The sequence below is a fragment of the Mobula birostris genome, chromosome 5 (genome assembly GCF_030028105.1).
Source record: "Mobula birostris isolate sMobBir1 chromosome 5, sMobBir1.hap1, whole genome shotgun sequence".
Classification (NCBI taxonomy): domain Eukaryota; kingdom Metazoa; phylum Chordata; class Chondrichthyes; order Myliobatiformes; family Myliobatidae; genus Mobula; species Mobula birostris.
Genome location: NC_092374.1, coordinates 188,892,980 through 188,913,110, shown reverse-complemented (window position 1 = coordinate 188,913,110; position 20,131 = coordinate 188,892,980). Strand labels below are relative to the sequence as shown.

The window sequence follows — 20,131 nt, the reverse complement described above, 5'->3', positions numbered from 1 at the left end:
CTGGTGAATAAATTTGTTCCTCGATCAAAAAGGTAGCTGATCAACTCAACTCTGCAGTCCCACCTGATCACAGCAACCTTTTGCCTCCGTCTTAAAATTGCTTCAAAGACTCCACTTCCATCAACTTTGAGGAAGAGAGTACCGAGACCCTCGATCTTGTATGAGAGAGCTCCACCTCCTCCAACCTGCCTTTCCCCCATCACCCAAATCCCCCCGCTATGCAAACATGTATGTTACTGTGTCTTAAATATTTACTTAATGTGGTAGTCTCCACTGCTTCACGGGGCAAATAATTGCACAAATTCACCACTGTCTGGGAAAAGCAGCCTCACCCACCAGTAGAAACAACCTCCATTCCTCTGTGTTACCCCTCCTCTACATAATTTTAACTGCTTTTACTGTCCGGCACATCAAGATGTCCGTGAAGGATGCTGTCGACTGGCCGTGACAGCGTCTTCGGCCCGCCGCAGTGCAGCTTCCACACCATTCAGTGATACAGGTGATAACGCTCTCTATTGCGCATCTGCAGAAAGAAGTAAGGACAGACTCTTCAATTCCCGATCTTCCTCGTTATGACCTTCCATCTTATTGCTGACCTGCTCTGCACTTTCTCTGTAGCTGTTACACTTCATTCTGCATTCTGTTATTCTCTACCTCCACACGCGGTGAAATAGTCTGATCTGTGTGAAGAGTCTGCAAGACAAGCTCGGTACTTGTGGCAGAATAAACCAACAGCAATTCCACGTCTGCAGCCTCTCGGAGGTGACACGGGGTCAAAACAGGAAGTGCAACTCTTACTCAGAATTGAAACTGAAAGTTCCTAGTAGGAGAGAGAGGACCAGGATGGCTTCTGCAAACCTGGTCCAGGAATTAACGTGTCCCGTCTGTCTGGAGGTGTTCACCGATCCGGTCTCTCTGGAGTGCGGACATCACTTCTGCGCAACGTGCATCTCTCAGGTTTGGGAGAGGGTCTCGGGGGATGTCTCCTGTCCTCAGTGCCGGCAGGTGTTCACCCAGAGGAACACCAGGCCCGCTCACATCCTGAGCAACGTCGCGGAGCAGGTCAGGCAGCTGAGGGTGGGGGCGGTCGAGCGGAAGGAGGAGTTTGTCTGCCGGGACCACGACGAGAAGCTGAAACTGTTCTGTCAGGAGGAACAGGAGATGATCTGCGTGGTGTGTGGCCTGTCTGCGCAGCACAAGATGCACAATGTCATCCCGGTAAAGGAGGCAGCCCAGGCGCACAAGGTGCGAGATCGCCCGCCTGAACTCACCGCCGTGCGGTCGGGGAGAGGGGCGGGTGGGTAAGTGCCGAAAATACAGGGAGACGGAGAAGGGAAACTTTGAGGGGGTGGGGAGGGCAGAGAGGGGGCGATGAAGGTCGGGGAGGAAGGAAAACGGTAAAGAGAGAGTAGGAGATAATGTAATACCCGTTTTGGAAACAGGACGCAGCCTGGGTTGGAAGGAGGACTAACAACTTTCAGGTGGGTGAGAAGGCTGGGGTAAGTGGGATGTTAGAGAAAGAAGGAAAAGACGTTTAGAAAGGGGAGAAAAATCTGATAATATGGCAGGAGAACGGAAAGGAAAAAGGGAAAGAGGAATGGGTGAGAGAGGGGGAGCTGGGTAGAGGAGAGTAGATGAGGGGACAACTGACATGTGAGAGTCTGCAAGGGAGGGGAGATGGGATATCATCCCGGCCATGCTCTCTCTCACTGCTGCCATTGGGAAGGAAGGGTTCAGGTCTTAAGAACTTTAGGTACCATGTCACCAGGTAGGGAACCTGAAAGAGTGTAGGTAATTTCACTCAGCTCAGCACAACCTACGGACTCACTTTCAAGGGCTCGACATAAGAACATAAGAAATAGGAGCAGGAGTAGGCCATCCGGCCCATCGAGCCTGCCCCACCTTTCAGTAAGATCGTGGCTGATCTGTCCGTAAACTCAGCTCCATCTACCTGCCTTTTACCCATAACCCTTAATTCCCCTACCATGTAAAAATCTGCTTAACTGTATCTTAAATATATTTAGTGAAGAAGCCTCAAATGCGTCCCTGGGCAGAGAATTCCACAGATTCACCACTCTCTGGGAAAAAGAGTTTCTCCTCATCTCCATCCAAAATCTTCTCCCCTGAATCTTGAGGCAATGTCATCTAGTTCTAGATATCTCATGTTCTCAATATTATTTATTTACCTTTTGTATTATTTGGATGTTTTGTCAGACTTGGCTATTTTAGTTTTTCATAGATTCCATTAATGTTTATATTCTTGTAAATGATTGTAAGAAAATCAATCTCAAGGTAACATATGATGACCTACAAACGCTTTGATAATAAATTAACTTTGAACTTTATGGGGCAGAATTGGGAGGTGTGGAGGGGAGAGGTCGAGGTGAGGCAGCGAATGATGGAGATGGTTGCACTAGAAGGAAGACACAGAATCAGATTGAAGTGGAGGAGAGGGGGAAATGCAGCATGATGAAGGGGCATAGTGGGGTAACGACAAGATTGAGGAAGGGAATGAGAGAGAGAGAGGGACTGGAAGATGAAGAGAGAAGGAGAGGTGAACTTGAGTGGTGAGAAGATAAGAGACAATGATTGTATTTCCCACCCTTCTCAAGTTCAGGATTATTTTTGCAGTCCCCTACCCCCACCCACACTTCAAGATTAATGAATGTTAGCAAAGTATTCAGGGTTTATCTCAGCATTCCCCACTCCCCCAACCCCACTTCAAGGCCAATAAATGCCAGCAAGCTGGGAAGATTCCTTTCTCAGATCTTCTTCTGCATCTTTTGACTTTCAGGAAAAGCTGGAAGAGTCACTGAAGCTTCTGCAGGGGCAAATGAATCAGAGTGTTCGGAGTAAGCAGGAAGGGGAAGATATGATCCAGCGGCTGAAGGTAAGAAGTCATTTAGTGTTTGTAGATGGTTTCCTGGGCTATCTGTCCAGTTTCCTCCCACAGTCCAAACACAAGACATATTGGTTGGTAGGTTAATTGGCCATTGTAAATTGTTTGGTGTTTAGGCTGAGGAAAAAAATTCGGTTTTCTGCGCGGTGCAGCTCATAGGGCCTCAGAGACTTTTTCCTATGCTGTATTTAATAAATGAATGAACCTGACAGTGACAGATCCTTTCTCGCTGTACAATACTCTCCCACAGCAAAATGAATGCAGCTGACTGTAAATAATACCTACAATGAAAGAAAGGTGTAAACTGTTTTCATCACATGACTTTATCATTCGACATGGTAAGTTAGGGACTGGGTTCTATATGTTGTACAATGTCCACTGTCACTTGGTCCCTGCCTCCATCCATCCATACGTACCTTACTGCCCACCCAATCCCCAGGTATCCTCTGGAGATGTAGAAATTAGTTAGAATCTGCAGCATTTCGGTATCCAGTATTCTATATCTAAACCACCTGAACCACTCGATTAGATTCCAGCCTATGACTTGCTCCCAGGTATCTGGAGTTTATGTAATGAGCTGCTGTGGGCTCTGTGAGGAGCGAGAGAGCACTGGGTTCTGAAGGTTTAGAAGAGCACGTGAATTTATAAATTGTTGTTTTAACTAGACTCATTAATACATCGTGCTTTCTCTCTAATCTTATTAAATTGATTTTGACTAGCATGGGTTTGCTGCATTCTGTGATTCCTTGAGAGTTTTGAGAACATTTCATCTTGTGGTGTCACACAATTGAGCCACTGATGTTCTTTTGGAAATCCTGTGTATTAAGTGTTGTTTCTATCTCTTCATGGGACCCTTTCATTCCTCTGTACCTGGGTTTAGTTATTGCCAGTGTTCACCACAAAAGGCATTACATGGATACCAGCTAAAACCCTTGATTACATCTCAGCCTTTAACTCACACTTGGGTATCCATTATTCTGTCTAAAAACACATGCTGGACCTCTAGATTAGATCAGAGCCTGCAACCTACTCCAGAGATTCACTATTCTATAGATGGACCAGCCTGCATCCCTTCATTACATTCCTGTCTGTAACTCACCCCGGATATCCCAGTCATGATTAGGAGACTCAACCTGAAATCTTGACTATTCACTTGCCTCTCCATTCACTCCCTGACGTTCCGAGTTCCTCCATCATTTTGAAGTGTCTCCCTCAGATAGGGCTTTCCAAACTTTATTATGCCATGGTGCCTTACCATTAATGATGGACCTGTAATGGGAGCTCTGCCCTAAGGCACTCCCTTTCACTGCCTATATCCAACTGATATCAGTCCACCCCATGTGCATCACCTCACACTTACCAAGATTAAACTCCATTGCCACAGCTTTGCCTGATTTACCAAAAGTCCATTGTCATCCTGTAAGCTATGATTGTTCTCCGTGCTATCAACACAAGCATTTTTGTGTTATTTTCAAAATTAAAAATCATATCTGTTACACTCCTATCTTAGTTGATATTGCATTGACTAAAACTGTAGGAATGCCATCAGTGATATTTGTGACAGACATCTAATCACTAAAACCACACAAGCAGTTTCCTATTGCCAAGCTGTTCATAGATAAAATTTGCCTAGTGTAACCTTGCCAATGAGACTCACATGTGGAATCTTGTCAAACACTTCACTGGAGTCCCAATAGACATCTTCCTCTGTGCTCATCACTACACGTTGGTAGGTGGAACAGTAGTGAAAGTGCTGAGGATGAGGTAGTTGGTTTATGAAACGGAGGCTATGTGTAGTTAGACTCTTAGCAAGACGACGCTGATGATAGGACAAAATTACAGTCAACAGGTTGAGTTGCAATGTAAAAGATGGACAAAATCAAAAATGGTGAGTACAGAACTGAAGGTGTTATATTTGAATGCATGCATTATACAGAAGAAGGTAGATGAACTTGTTGCACAGTTACAGATTGAGATGTATGATGTTGTAGCATCAATTAATCATGGCTGGCAGAAGATTATAGCTGGGAGCTTAATGCCCAAGGATGTACATTGCCTTCCTGCCTGTCCTTTTGCTACAGAATGGGTGGCATTGCTTTGTTGGTAAAAAATGAAATTAAATCATTAGAAATAGGTGACATAGGGTTGGAAGACGTTGAATCATTGTGGATAGAGCGAGGGAACTGAAAGGTTAAAAAGACAATGATGGGAGATGTATACAGGCCCCCAAATAATAGTAAGGATGTGGTCTACAAAGTACAGCAGGTGATAGAAAATGCATGCCAAAAGGACGATTTTACAATAGTCATGGGAGATTTCAATATACAGTAAAATTGGGAAAATCAAGTTGGAGCTGGATGCCAAGGGGGGGATTTCTAGAATACCCGTCAGATGGCTTCTTAGAGAAACTCAAAGTTGGGCCTACTTGAGGATCAATTATTATTGATTGGGTGTTGTACAATGAACCAGAACTGATCAGATAGCAAGGTAAAGGAACCTTAGGTTCTTAGGTGGGTGATCTAACTCATCATGAAATTTGAGAAAGAGAAGCTGAAGTCAGATGCATCAGTATTATAGTGGAGTAAAGGGAATTACAGAGGCACGTGAGAAGAATTGAGCAGAATTTTCTGAAAAAGAACACTGGCAGGGATGGCAGCAGAGCAGCAATGGCTGGAATTCATTTCGGAAGGCACAGTATATATATATCCCAAAGAGGAAGAGGTATTCTAAAGGCAAGATGACACAACTGTGTCTAACAAGAGAAGTCAAAGCCTACATAAAAGCCAAAGGGAGGGCATATAATAGAGCAAAAAATCGTGGGAAGAGAGGATTGGGAAGCTTGTAAAAACCACCAAAATGCATCTAAAAAGTCATTAAGATGGAATACAAAAGTAAGCTAGCCAATAACATTAAAGAGGGTACCAGCTTTTTCTTCAGTTATAGCAAGTGTAAAAGAGAGAATAAAGTGGATATCAGACCACAGGAAAACAATGCTGGAGAGGTGGTAATGGGGGACAAGGAAATGGTAGACGAACTGAATAAGTATTTTACAACACTATGGAAGGCACTAGCTGTAGCTGTATGCCAGAAGTTTGAGAGTGCCAGGGGGCAGAAATGTGTGAAGTTACCATTATTAGAGAGAATGTTGTTGGGAGATTAAAAGGCCTGGAGGTAGATAAGTCATCGGGACCAGGTTGTGTACACTCCAGGGTTCTGAAAGAGGTGGTTGAAGAGATCATAGGGGCATAAGTAATAGTCTTTAAAGAAAACTGGAAAGTTACAAATGTCACTCCGCTCTTCAAGAAGGGAAAGAGGCAGAAGAAAAGAGATTATAGGCCAGTTAGACTGACCTCAGTGGTTGGGAAGATGTTGGAGTGGATTGCAAAGGATATAGTTTCAGGGTATTTGGAGGCACATGTCAAAACAAGAAATCGTCTGTATGATTTCCTTAAAGGAAAGTCTCCCTTAACAAATCTGTTGGAATTCTCTGAAAAAAATAACAAGCAGGATAGACAAAGGAGAATCAGTGGATGTTGTCTACTTGGACTTTCAGAAGGCCATTGACAAGGTTACACACTTGAGGCTGCTTAATAAGGTACTAGCCCATGGTAGTACAGGAAAGAATCTATCATGGTTAAAGCAGTTGCTGATTGGCAGAGGGCAAAGAGTGAGAATAAAGGGAGCCTTTTCTGGTTGGCTGCCAATGACGAGTGGTGTTGCATAGAGATCTGTGTTGGGACCAATTCTTTTACGTTATACTGTATGTCAATGATTCGCTTGATGGAATTGATGGCTTTGTTGCGAAGTTTGCAGATGATACGTAGATTGGTGGAGGGGCAGGTAGTTTTGCGGATATATAGTACTACAGAAGTACTTTAAAGCTTTCAAAGCTACATTTAATGTCATCCTGAAATGATTTTTCCTCACAACCATCCACAAAGACAGAGGGGTGCCCCAAAGATTGAATGACAGTTAAATGTTGGAACCCCAAAGTACCCCACACCAGCACTCCTCCCTCCCTAAGGGGCAGCAAGCAACGAACTTGCCTCCCCCTGGCAGCAAAAAAAAGGCATCGGCACCCACCACCGAGCAATCAAGTGTGCAGCAAAGCAACAGCGAAGACACAGACTTGCAGAACTCCAAAGACTACTCGTTCGGAGTTGAGGAGAATGTCAGAGAATTAGCAGATAGAATACAGTGTCAGGCCCAATAGACAACATTAGCTGCCCTCCTCATCACTGCATGTTATTGTCTCTTTGATTCCAGAATGGAGGTCAATCCCAGAGATCCAGTCAGATCCTTGGGATTGGATTCTGGTCGATTATTCTGTCTTTGATTGTTTTCTCTGACCCCCACTCCCACCGAAACTCCAATCAGCGCCCATTTTCTAATTTAAAAAATAAAGCATCCCTGACCCCAGTATCCATAACCACTCCAAGCAACACTGAATTTGTTATTTAGAAAATGAATCATTCAAATTGATGATTTCGGTTTGGCCAGTGACTCTCTGCTAACCTCACTCTGATCCAGGACCAGGTTGATGGACGGAGCTGTGAGATCAGGGCTGAATTTGAGAAGATGCACCAGTTCCTGCGTGAGAAGCAACAGCAGATGGAAGCAGAGCTGCAGAGAGAAGCGGACAAAATCCTAACACAACTGGAAAACAACTTAAAGAGAACCATCGACGAAATCACTTCTCTTGAGGGAGTGATCCAAGATGTAAAAGTGAGATTGGAAATTCAAGATTCCCAAGGGCTCCTTAAGGTAGAGGATGTGTCACTTTCTGGTCTGGGGGGATCCAAACTGTCAGTTAAATATTTGTGAGTGAATTTAATGTCATAACTCCCAAACTCTTACCGCACTACATGATCGTCTACCTTATTCTGTTTCCTGTGTGCATTCAAATTTAACACCATTAGTGCTGTATTCATTAACCTTTTTGATTTTGCCCCCTGTTGCACTGCACTCATTCCACTGACTGCAATTTTTCCCCATTATTTCCCTGTCCTTCCTGAGAGTCTCACTACGCACTGCCTCAGCTTGTATACCAACTGCCCCATCCTCAGCCCGATCACTCAGTTTCCCACTCCCCTGAGAAGTTAGCTTAAACCCTCCCCAGCTGTTGTAGCAAACCTGCCCACAAGGATATTGGTCGCGGTCAGTTTCAGGTATAACCCGTCCTTTTTGATCAGATCATACCTTCCCCGAAAGAGATCCCAATGATTCATAAATTTGGAACTTTGCACCCATCATCAGTTTCTCCGCCATCCTATTCACTAGTGTGTGACACAGGTGACAATCCACAGATTACTACCCTGGAAGTTCTGTTTTTCTAGCTAGCTGCCTAGTTGATGTTCTGGACCTGCTTCCTTTTCCTACCTATGTCTCAAGTTTTCCTACCTACAGTATGTTCCTCCGAGGCAGCTGGAGTGGTGGGGATGAGAGAGGAGAGCCTCTCACTGGCGGTTCAAGGTCCCAACACTGTTGCCCCGTTTTGCAGGGCTGGGCGGGTGTGGGTGGGGCAGCACAGTGACACAGTGGGTAGAGCCACAGTTCAAGTGACCCAGGATCAATAGAGACCTTTACTGCTGCTGTCTGTGTGGAGTTTTCACAATCTCCTTCTGCCTACATGGTTTCCCCGATCTCATCGGCAAATATCCCAGTTTCCTCCTCCATCTGAAGTGTATGTTGTTTAATAGCCTAATTGGCCACTGTAAACTGCCCCCAGCAGAAAGATAAATGGGAGAATCTGGAGCAATGGATTGTAATGTGGAGGGAATGAAATGGTGTTAGTGTTAGTGGGTGTTCGATGGTCAGTGTGGACACAACGGGTGAAGGGTCAACACAAGCAAAATCCGGAGGAACTGTTTCATACAAAATGCAGGTGGAACTGTTTCACACAAAATGCAGGTGGAACTGTTCCACACAGAACTTCTCAGTGGGCGAGACGTTATTCGCTGATGATGCTTTTCTGCGGGTGTCGATCAGCATGTGGCCAATAAAAAGTTGAGGTGTGAGTGGCCTGGCATTGACCCAACAGGCTTGAGCAAGCACAGATGGAAGTTCTAGGTAGGTAAGAAAGTTTCCAGTAAGTTTTTTTTCTCTATTAGTACATGGAGCTAGTGCGCGGAGGATGGATTTGGAGGTACTGGCATGTTCCTTGAGTGAGATGTTGGAAATTTGGGAGATCTCCAGTCTCCTTAGTAACTATACCTGGGCAAAGTGCTTTGAGCTGCAGCTCCTTAGAGATTGTCTTAGGGAACTGGAGCTGCAGCCCATGACCTCCATCTCATGGGAAAATAAGGAGCTGCGGGGAGGTGCTCACCCTTAAGTTAGAGCAGACAGATATCTGGGTGAGTGTCAGGGGAGGCAGAGTAATCAGGCAGCCAGTGCAGAGTGTTCCTGTGGCTGTTCCCCTTGATAATAAGTATACGGCTTTAGATGGTATTAGAGGGAATGACCAATGTGGGAAGCTGCAGTTCTGTGGGTCAGGAGGGAAGTGGGGAGAAGACAAGTACAGTTGTGATAGGGGTCTCCATAGTTGGCGGAGCGGAAAGCAGATTCTGTGGACTTGAAAGAGACACCCTGGTGGAATGTTGTCTCCCAGGAACTCGGGTCAACGATGTGGTGGATCAGTTCCACAAAGTTCTGAAGTGGGAAGGTGACATCCAGAGCTTTTGGTGTGTATTGGTACAAACCAAAAAGCAGGAAAAGAGAGGATGTTCTGAAGTGAGAATATAGAGTTATATAGAAAGATGAAAAGCAGGAGCTCCAGGACAGTAATCTCTGCATGTGCTGGGTGAGAGGTCCCTTAATAATGGATGCCATCTTTTTGATGCATTGCCTTTTTAGAATGTCCTCAGTGTTCGGGAAGGGAGTGCCGTGAGAGAGCTGCCTGAGTTTTCAGCCCTCTGCATCTTTTACTGATCCTAGAAAGTGACCCTCCTGACAACGATTGAAACAGAACTTTTACAGGGAAAGAATATAGTTAAAGCAAAGTCCATTTCAATACAAGAGTTCAAAGTGGTTACAGTGATACTAAACCGTAGTGAATGGATTTTGCTGATTGCTTAAGGAACTGAATGGTTGAAGGGAAGTAGCTGTTCAAACAGTTCAATTCTTGAGAAGAGAAGAGTTTTTAGAGAAGTCACCCTCAGAGTGAAGGGTCTTGCAGTGGAACATTATTTAAATTCAGTCCTCAAAAGCTAATTCAGGCAAAGATGGAAAAAAGGAAAACAATCACATGTTCCTGAGTCTTTCCTCTGGCTGAGTGTTTAGCCTTTGTACTCCAGCCCTCACTGTGAATCCTTCCAGAGATTTTCAGCTACTGTGTCTCTCAATTCTATTCTCTCTCTTTCCCCTCAGGATATTCAAGCCCTTTTGAAGAGGTGAGTAAATTTTAACTGAAATTCTGAGACCAGGTTGCTTTTGTGTCTCTAATGTACATTGGCAGTCGATTTATTATTGTTACATGAAACTTCATTTTGCATGTTTTCTGTACAGGTTATTGCTTTACAACAGTGTAAGAATTTTGCACAATACTGACTTGTCATTGTGGAATGGAGAGCGAGTTTGTAAACCTCTGTTGGGAATGGAGAGGGTGGAGAACCATGGGAGGGTGTGGGACAGTTGGCAGAGAAGGGGTCCGCTGGCAGTGAGTGGCATGGGTGTAGACACAACCAGCCCTGAGACACCAAGCAAGGTCATTTGATTTCAAACAATCGGTTTATTGATCATTACAGAATGCCTTTCTGGTGCTTCTAGATCCCTCTCCTCTCCCTTCCCCTTTTCCCAACCAGGATTCCCCTCTCCCTGTCACCTTCCCACTCTCAGACCACAATAGAAACCCATATCAGAATCAGGTTTATCATCACTGACATATGGCTTGAAATTTGTTTATTCTTTTGTGGCGGCAGTACAGTGTAATATATAAAATTACTACAATACTGTGCAAATGTCTTGGGCACGCTAACTATATACAGTAAATGTGCCGAAAACTTCTGCACAGTACTGTATTACAATGGAAAACAACAACAGAATGCAGAATGAAGTGTTACAGAGAGAGTGCAGTGCAGGGAGACAATAAGCTGCAAGGCCATGACGAGGTAGATGGACGGAGAGGTCTTCAGTCCATTATATCACACAAGGGGGCTGTTCAACAGTCTGATAACAGCAGGATAGAAACTCTCCCTGAGCCTGGTGGTGAGCTTTGATGATTTTGTACCTTCTCCCAGATGGGAGAGGTGGGGAGAAGAGAGAGTGTACAGGGTGGGTGGGGTTTTTGATGATGTTGGCTGCTTTACTGAGGCTGTGAGAAGTGCAGACAGAGTCTTTGGTAATGTGTGTCACTAATTCCTGTCCCTGACTTTGTAGGTGTGAGTTGTCGGTTTCCAGTCCTGGAGTGGTGCCTGTCGATCTTCATGAGGATGTGGCTGAAGGAAGGTTGAGATATCTCAAAGTGTGGAAGGAAATGAGAGCCGTGGTTTCACCAGGTACCTTTCTCTTTCTCTGTAATCCCCCTTCTCCCCACTGCCCCGCCGCCTTTTCCCCTGTAATTCCTGATACTCCAAGGCTCCAGATCCACACTCTGCATTTATCAGTTACCATCCCTCATCAGGCATTTGTTCAATGTGTGCAACATTTCTGCTTCAAACACCCACATTCCGACATAAGCAATGTCCTGAAATGCTTTCTGACCCTCCCCAAGAACCCCCGCCTGCTGCCCCCATATGGAACAGCCTTGTTGAGACTGTTTCCCTCCCCGCCATCGCTGATCCATTGACTGGAACACTCATTTTAGGGACACCTCCCCTTTACCATTTTGTGTTGCTCCACTGTTTGCCTCCTCAGAGGCAGGTTCCACCTGAGTCCACTGTAACTCCCGGTTAGTGTTTCCTCAGACAATCCACTGGTTGTCCCTTGTTGTGCAGCCCAGTGAAAACCTTCAGGACATTTGAAGCCCAACTCAGCACATCCATCACATTTATCAGCCAACACAGGAGCATGCAAACATCGTCACTGATCCACACACACAATCATGGATGATCATCAGTCTCAATACCTTGGTCCTGCTCTCTCCTAATAGACCATAAGACATAGGAGCAGAATAAGGCCACTCGGCCCATCAGGTCTGTTCCACCATCCCTCATCTCTCAGATTACCCCCGATACATTTCATATCTAGAGATTGATCCACCTCCATCCTTCATAAATTCTGTGACTTAAACAGAATTGGCTTCTGCGAAAAGAGAATTCCTGAGGTTCAACTCCCTCCGAGAGAAGAAATTTCTCCTCCTCTCAAATCCGAAGGTTTTGTCCCTTATTCTGACACTGACCTGTAGTTTCAAGTAGTGATACCCTCTGATATCTGGTGCTGAATTTACCACAAATCAACTTGTAAGTACAGATCGTTGTTACAACCTAAAACATCAATTCACAGTTTTTCCACACTCTTTCCACAGTCCCAACCTGATCTGATGATTCCAGAGTTCTCTGTTCTTATTTCAAATTTCCAGCATCAGCATTTTTCGATTTTTATTTGAGCACAGATTTTGTCACCCAGTCCTGGTTGTTCAGAGTCGTAGAGTTCTACTGTATAGAAGCAAGCCTTCAGCCCACTCTGGCCATCTACTGTACACTAATCCCATGTGCCCACATTCGGCTCGTATCCCTCTGTGCTTGGCCTATTCACATGTCTGTCTAAATGTCTCTTAAACCTGGCAATTGTATCTGATCCCACCACTTCCTCTGGGAGAACGTTCCAGATAGCAAGCGCTCTCTGTGTAAAGCACTTACCCCACAGATCACCTTTAAATCTCCTTCCCCTCCCCTTAAACCTCCACCCTCTTGTTTTTGATCGCTCTACCATGGGAAATGCTGCCTGTACTGATACATTTCTGTTTTGGGTTCACATCTCCAGCATCTGCAGTTTAAATAATAAATGTTCACTCAGCCCTGGCCCCTCACGGGCTGCTGTGTCGCTGGGAATGGAGCTGTCATGGCTTGTCCTGTTTAGCTTTTAAAAAGAAAACTGCAGCCACATAAAACACCATAGAATACAGTCAGCTGGGCAGAGGAAGGGGATTGAACTACCCTGTAACAAATAAATCACTGTGACATTGTACAGTGTTAAATAGGACAGAGGGAGCAGTGGGGATTGAAATCTCCTCCAGGGGCTCCACACTTCCTGGGCTGGGGGAGGAGACGATGGTCACCATTGTCAGCTCAGATCCTGGCAGTTCCAAGCAACACACCCAAAATGTTGGAGGAACTCAGCAGGCCAGGCAGCATCAAGGGAGAAGAGTACGATTGACGTTTCAGGCTGAGAACTTTCGGCAGGACTGGAGAAAAAATAGACGAGGAGTAGATTTAAAAGGCGGTGGAGGGGAGAGAGAAACACAAGGTGATAGGTGAAACCTGGAGAGGGAGGGATGAATTAAATAGTTGGGAGGTTGATTGGTGAAAGAGATACCGGCCTGGGGAAGGATGACCGATAAGAGAGGACAGAAGGCCATGGAAGAAAGAATAGTGGGAAGAGCATCAGAGGGGGTTGATGGGCAGGCAAGGAGATAAGTTGAGAGGGGAAAAAGGGGATGGAGTTTGAGAAATCAATGTCCATGCCATCAGGTTGGAGTCTACCCAGACAGTCGAGGGAGAACCAATGGGTGATCCCACTTTGTCTGGCCAATGGAGCCTAAGAGCTCAGTGTAATGGTCTCCCAATCTATGTCGGTATACAGGAGGCCACACCGGGAGCACTGGACATGGTATATAAACCCAACAGACTCACAGGTGAAGTGTCATCTTAGCTGGAAGGTTCCATCTGGTTTTCTTACTGTAACTGTTTCGTTTCAGTGCCAGAGCAGCTAACACTGGACCTGGATACAGCTCACAATAATCTCGTCCTCTCTCAGGATCTGATGAGTGTGCAGTACGTGACCACCAAACAAAATCGTCAGGATCACCCGAGAAGATTTGTGAAAGATTTGTGTGTTTTGAGTTCACAGAGTTTCATGTCTGGGAGGCACTACTGGGAGGTGTGTGTTGGAAATAAGACTGACTGGATTGTGGGTGTCTGCAGAGAGTTTGTAAAGGGGGATGGAGACATCTTCTACACACTGGAACAGGGACAGTGGGTTATTGATGTCTCTTCTAATTCAGTGAAGAAACCAAATGTCATCTCCCATCTGGAAGTAAAACTTCGAAAACTGGGGGTTTACCTGGATTACGAGCGGGGCCAAGTGTCATTTTACAATGCTGACAATATGTGTCACCTCCACACTTACACAGACAGTTTCACTGAGAAACTTTATCTCATCTTAAATCCATATACTAACAAATCAGGCAAAAACCCTGAACCACTCACACTGCTCACCACTTAACACAGTGGGACACGTTCTCCGAGCTCTCAGACTCCTCTGGATCCACTGAGCAGATCTCACTGCACCGATACTCTGAAATACAACCAGAAAAAGTCAGAGCACTCAGCAATGGTGGAAACATAGTTAATGTTTCAGGTCCAGACCACCATGTGAGAACTGATTCTCTGTCATTGCTACTGACAGATGAGGATGTTTATATTGATGTCTAATCTGTAAATTAGACTCACTGTCTCCTTCCCAGCTCTCTCACACTCTCTCCCACCGACCGCAGTTCAGGCGCACATTGTGTTAGAATGAAGTGGGCTGTTCTCTGGAATTGTGATATCTGATTCTAGTAATCAGTGTGAATATGTGCAGATATTCTCTGTGTAATAAACATTTGACCTGCAGAGTGAACTGACAGTGTGTCTGAGCTGGTTACATTGGGGAAACGGTGAACGGAATGGGAACAAAATGGGAGATGGAGGTTCGGGCTCACTGCTAGAGGAAGGACAGGGAAGCTGTTGCCTCTCAGCTTTTGGGGAGATTGCTGCCTAGTTCTGAAAGAGACAAGCCCTCGATCGTTAACTTGACTCCATAGTGTCTCTGAAAGACAGGGAGTCTGGTCCAATTGAACAGAGATCCTTAAAGCCCAGTGAAACCAAGGTGGAACTCAGAAAGTCCGTGAAAAGGGTTTGAACATGTCCATAATCTTTATTGATGACCTCAGCAGTATTCAGAGTGTTCCACACATCCAGAACGTTTTGTGTGATGAAATGTATCGGGAATGCTGTCCCAGGATGAGCTTTAGTTTTGTCAAAGTCAAGGTAGTTTATTGTCACGTGCACAAGTACATGTCTGCACAGGTGCAATGAAAAACCTGCAGCAGCATCAAGACACACTGCATCATAGAAACAGCTTTCACAAGGGAAACTAATCAAGCATAAATTATGCACAGTATTTACAGGAAGGAACACAATATGAGGACAAGAAAAACAAAGTCCATTTTGGTGCAAATTGATCGAACGGGTCAGGTTTTGCTAATCTGGAGTGATTAGTGTTGTGCAGGTTGTTTTAACAACTGACTGGTTGAAGGAAAGTAACTGTTCTTGTACCTGGTGGTGTGGGACTTCAGGTCTCTGTATCTCCTGTCTGATGGTAGGTGCAAGAAGATGACTTGGACAGTCGGGATCGTCAGTGACAGATTTTGCCGCCTTGAGGCAGTGTCTCATTAAATATGACCATGGTGGGGTGGGGTGGGTCAGTGATGTATTGGACAGGGTCCACTACTCAGCAGCTTCCAACATTCCTGCATGTTTGAATTGCTGTACCAGACCATAATGCAACCACAGGATACTTTCAGCCGGACATTTGTAGAAGTTTGTTAAACTGTTTCATGACAATCTGAACCTCCTAATAAAGTAAAGTCACTGACACACCTTCCTTGTGATTGTAATTATGTTCTGAGCCTAGAGTAGTCATTTCATATGTTAACACACAGGAATTTGAAGTTGTCTATTTGAAGGATATCTATCCACGGCCTCCTCTACTGTAAAGGTGAAGCCACACTCAGGTTGGAGGAACAACACCTTAAATTCCATCTGGGTAGCCTCCAACCTGATGGCATGAACATTGACTTCTCAAACTTCCGTTAATGCCCCACCTCCCCCTCGTACCCCATCAGTTATTTATTTATATACACACATTCTTTTTCTCTCTCTCCTTTTTCTCCCTCTGTCCCTCTCACCATACCCCTTGCCAATCCGCTAGGCTTCCCCCCTCCCCCTTTCTTTCTCCCTAGGCCTCCTGTCCCATGATCCTCTCATATCCCTTTTGCCAATCAACTGTCCAGCTCTTGGCTGCATCCCTTCCCCTCCTGTCTTCTCCTATCATATCGGATCTCCTCCTCCCCTCCCACTTTCAAATCTCTTACTAGCTCTTCTTTCAGTTAGTCCTGACGAAGGGTTTCGGCCTGGAACATCAACTGTACCTCTTCCTAGAGATGCTGCCTGGCGTGCTGCGTTCAGCAGCAACTTTTATGTGTGTTGCTTGAAATTCCAGCATCTGCAGAATTCCTCGTGTTTGCCTCCTCACAATCAAGCCGCACGCATGGCACCCACCTTCTCACCTTCTCCGAACCAGAAGTTACACATAAGACACGGCGAAACCGGAGGTGAAGTCATCACATGCCGCGATATACCATAGACAATGAATTTACCTTTGTTAGACTGTAACATAATTATCAACCTTTAACTTTAACTAGAAAATAGTTACAAACAAATCATTTAAAGTGTAGACCCAACAGAGTCAAATAAATGTCTTAAGGGCAACACAAAAGCTGTTCCTTGATCAACAGGGTCGTAGCTGATCAGCTCAACTCCGCGGTCCCACCTGATCATGGCAACCTTTTGTCTTTTGCCTCCATTTTAAAACTGTTTTGAAGATTCCTCTTTTATGACCTTTGAGGAAGAGAGTTCCCGAGATCTTTGACCATCTATGAGGGAGCTGCCCCTTTGCCTACCTGCCATTTCCCCATTCCCTTCCAATGCAAATACCTATCTAACTGTATCTTAATATTTATTTAATGAGGTAACCTCTGCTGCTTTCCTGGGCTAAGAATTCCAGATTCACCACAGTCTGGGAAAATCAGCTTATCCTTATCTCCTTCCTGAATTTGCTCCCCCTAATCTTGAGGCTATGTCCCCTAGTTCCAGTCTCACTGACCAGTGGAAATAACTTTCATTCTTTTGTCTCATCTCTCCTTTTCATAATTTTATCTGCCAGCACATCGAGCTGTCCGTGAGGGATGCTGTTGACTGGCACATTCCAGGCCGCAGGAGTACGTGCTGAGGGATGCACTGACGCTTTGTGCAGCCACCCCGAGGGCTCGGTGGGACAGGAACACAGCGTAGGGGTCTTCTCATACTGGAGAGAGAGGGGCAGCGTGGGGCAAGGAAGCCCCTCAACTATCATAGTAGTATACCATCCCGGAGAGCCACAGGACTGGCAGCAGGGCTGTTGGGGAGTGTGTATGCGAATCATATCATTCATAAACATCAGTTCGGAAAGCATTGACAGCAAATATAACAAATGAAAGCTCATCGCATGGTTCAATCTCGTAAATATTTTATTATGAATAAAGTTTATTTTGTTAAAATATGATTCTATATAAAGTTAAAAAAGAAAACAAGCCTGATAGAGTTCTTTGAGGAGGTGACCAGGCAAATAGATGAGGGTAGTGCAGTGGATGTGATCTACATGGATTTTAGTAAGGCATTTGGCAAGGTTCCACACGGTAGGCTTATTCAGAAAGTCAGAAGGCATGGGATCCAGGGAAGTTTGGCCAGGTGGATTCAGAATTGACTTGCCTGCAGAAGGCAGAGGGTCGTGGTGGCGGGAGTACATTCGGATTGGAGGGTTGTGACTAGTGGTGTCCCACAGGGATCGGTTCTGGGACCTCTACTTTCGTGATTTTTATTAATGACCAGGATGTGGGGGTAGAAGGGTGGGTTGGCATGTTTGCAGACGACACAATGGTTGGTGGTGTTGTAGGTAGTATACAGGATTGTCGAAGATTTCAGAGAGACATTGATAGGATGCAGAAGTGGGCTGAGAAGTGGCAGATGTAGTTCAACCCGGAGAAGTGTGAGGTGGTACACTTTAGAAGATCAAACTCCAAGCACCACTGCTCCATACAAGAGGAGATGGTTTTAAGTTAAGGGGTGGAAGTTCAAGGGGGATATTAGAGGAAGGTTTTTTACTCAGAGAGTGGTTGGTGCGTGGAATGCACTGCCTGTGTCAGTGGTGGAGGTAGATACACTAGTGAAAGTTAAGAGACTACTAGACAGGTATATGGAGGAATTTAAAGTGGGGGCTTATATGGGAGGCAGGGTTTGAGGGTCGGCACAACATTGTGGGCTGAAGGGCCTGTATGTGCTGTACTATTCCATGTTCTATGTTAAAAAACATACTGCTGTCAGTTCTTCTCTCATTGTTCTTCACTCACAGTTTATCTCCTGGTGCTCCTGGCATGGATGCTATGCAGCCCCCTCCCTCATGGGAGTGGGACAAAGCGTTCATGACCAGTTTGGTTAGGATCCTTCATGATACTTCCAGCCCCTTTATTTATATAAGTCCTTGATGGCGAGTAGGCTGTTGCCGATGGGTAGTTTTGACAAACCGTTACAGAGTCTTCTGCCCGCCGCAGTGGAGTGTCGAAACTATTCATACCAACATGTTCGAATGATCTCTACTGCACATCTGCAGAAAGACGTGAGAGAACAACCCTTGAGTTCACTACCTCGTTATGACCTTGCACCTTATTGCTTACCTGCACTACACTTTCTCTGTGACTGTTACGCTTCATTCTGCATTGTGTTATTCTCTACCTCTATACACCATGTCATTGTCTGGTCCGTGAACTCCGCATTCCGGTTCACGGTCCGGTCCGTGGACTCAGGGCTCCGGCTCTTCCAGCTGTCCCTCGATTGGTTGAGTTAATAATAGGCATCTGATTCCCATCTTGGGGCTTGGAATATAAGTAGCCTTGGGGTTGAGTGTGGGTTGCTGGTTTGTCTTGTTAGTCCCCCTTGGAGCAATCTGCTGATGGAAGGCTGGTGAAACCATTTGTGATCTCTCGGCCTGGTTGGAGGACCACTGCTTCATGGAGCCTTGTTGCCACTCGTCGGAGCAGTCATTGTGGTATGGATTTGGCTGTTTCTGTAGCCAGCTAAGGTTGCTGGCTGCCCCAAGTCTGACAGCCACCCTGGATTGAGCTCTTTTTCTGTCCTTGCCTCTGTTGGGTAAGCCAGGCTGTATTTGCTGTTACCCTGTGGTTGGTTCTGTCCCTCCCTGTCCCTTGCCTCTGTTGGGTAAGCAGGCCATTTGGTGTTACCCTGCAGTTGGGTCCGACCCACCCAGATTTGCCTCTGTCGGGTAAGCAGGCCATTTGGTGTTACCCTGCAGTTGGGTCCGACCCACCCAGATTTGCCTCTGTCGGGTAAGCAGGCCATTTGGTGTTACCCTGCAGTTGGGTCCGACCCACCCAGATTTGCCTCTGCGGGGTGAAGTTCCGCGTCCTGCCCAGGAGAAGCTCCCAGAACCCCAGCCTCGAGGATCCCGCAGCCGGGCTCCCAGAACCCCAGCCTCGAGGATCCCGCAGCCGGGCTCCCAGAACCCCAGCCTCGAGGATCCCGCAGCCGGGCTCCCAGAACCCCAGCCTCGAGGATCCCGCAGCCGGGCTCCCAGAACCCCAGCCTCGAGGATCCCGCAGCCGGGCTCCCAGAACCCCAGCCTCGAGGATCCCGCAGCCGGGCTCCCAGAACCCCAGCCTCGAGGATCCCGCAGCCGGGCTCCCAGAACCCCAGCCTCGAGGATCCCGCAGCCGGGCTCCCAGAACCCCAGCCTCGAGGATCCCGCAGCCGGGCTCCCAGAACCCCAGCCTCGAGGATCCCGCAGCCGGGCTCCCAGAACCCCAGCCTCGAGGATCCCGCAGCCGGGCTCCCAGAACCCCAGCCTCGAGGATCCCGCAGCCGGGCTCCCAGAACCCCAGCCTCGAGGATCCCGCAGCCGGGCTCCCAGAACCCCAGCCTCGAGGATCCCGCACTAGAGTAGGGACCTGACGAGAGTACGGACCTGACTGGATACAGACAAGTCCTGTTCCTTGTACTTAATGTGTCTCGCATTTAGGTCCGTTCCCAGCGCCCCCCATTGTGACAACTCGGTAAAATGGTCTGATCTGTGTGAAGAGTCTGCAAGACAGGCTCGGTACTTGTGGTAAAATAAACCAGTAGCAATTACAAGGCTGCAGCCTCTCAGAGGTCACATGGGGTCAAAAACAGGAAGTGCAACACTTTCTCAGAATTGAATGTGGAA

The 20,131-nt window shown here is 46.3% G+C and overlaps 1 protein-coding gene across 1 annotated transcript; it reads left to right on the top strand.

Annotated features, from left to right (window-relative positions):
* The first annotated feature begins 825 nt into the window (after window positions 1-825).
* LOC140198152 (zinc-binding protein A33-like) lies at window positions 826-15,688 on the top strand. The gene is made up of 6 exons (XM_072259124.1): window positions 826-1,245; window positions 2,795-2,890; window positions 7,430-7,663; window positions 10,265-10,287; window positions 11,273-11,391; window positions 13,752-15,688. Exons 1-6 carry the CDS (start codon window positions 844-846, stop codon window positions 14,276-14,278), a joined length of 1,401 nt encoding a protein of 466 aa, XP_072115225.1. The 5' UTR covers window positions 826-843; the 3' UTR covers window positions 14,279-15,688.
* Window positions 15,689-20,131: the final 4,443 nt, after the last annotated feature.

What these genes read in the sequence shown, in the direction of transcription:
- LOC140198152 (XM_072259124.1), top strand. Translation starts at nt 844, where the DNA reads ATGGCTTCTGCAAACCTGGTCCAGGAATTAACGTGTCCCGTCTGTCTG. An exon ending in ATATGATCCAGCGGCTGAAG is followed by an intron (nt 2,891 to 7,429) that starts GTAAGAAGTCAT and finishes ACTCTGATCCAG; the next exon opens with GACCAGGTTGATGGACGGAG. An exon ending in ATTCAAGCCCTTTTGAAGAG is followed by an intron (nt 10,288 to 11,272) that starts GTGAGTAAATTT and finishes CTGACTTTGTAG; the next exon opens with GTGTGAGTTGTCGGTTTCCA.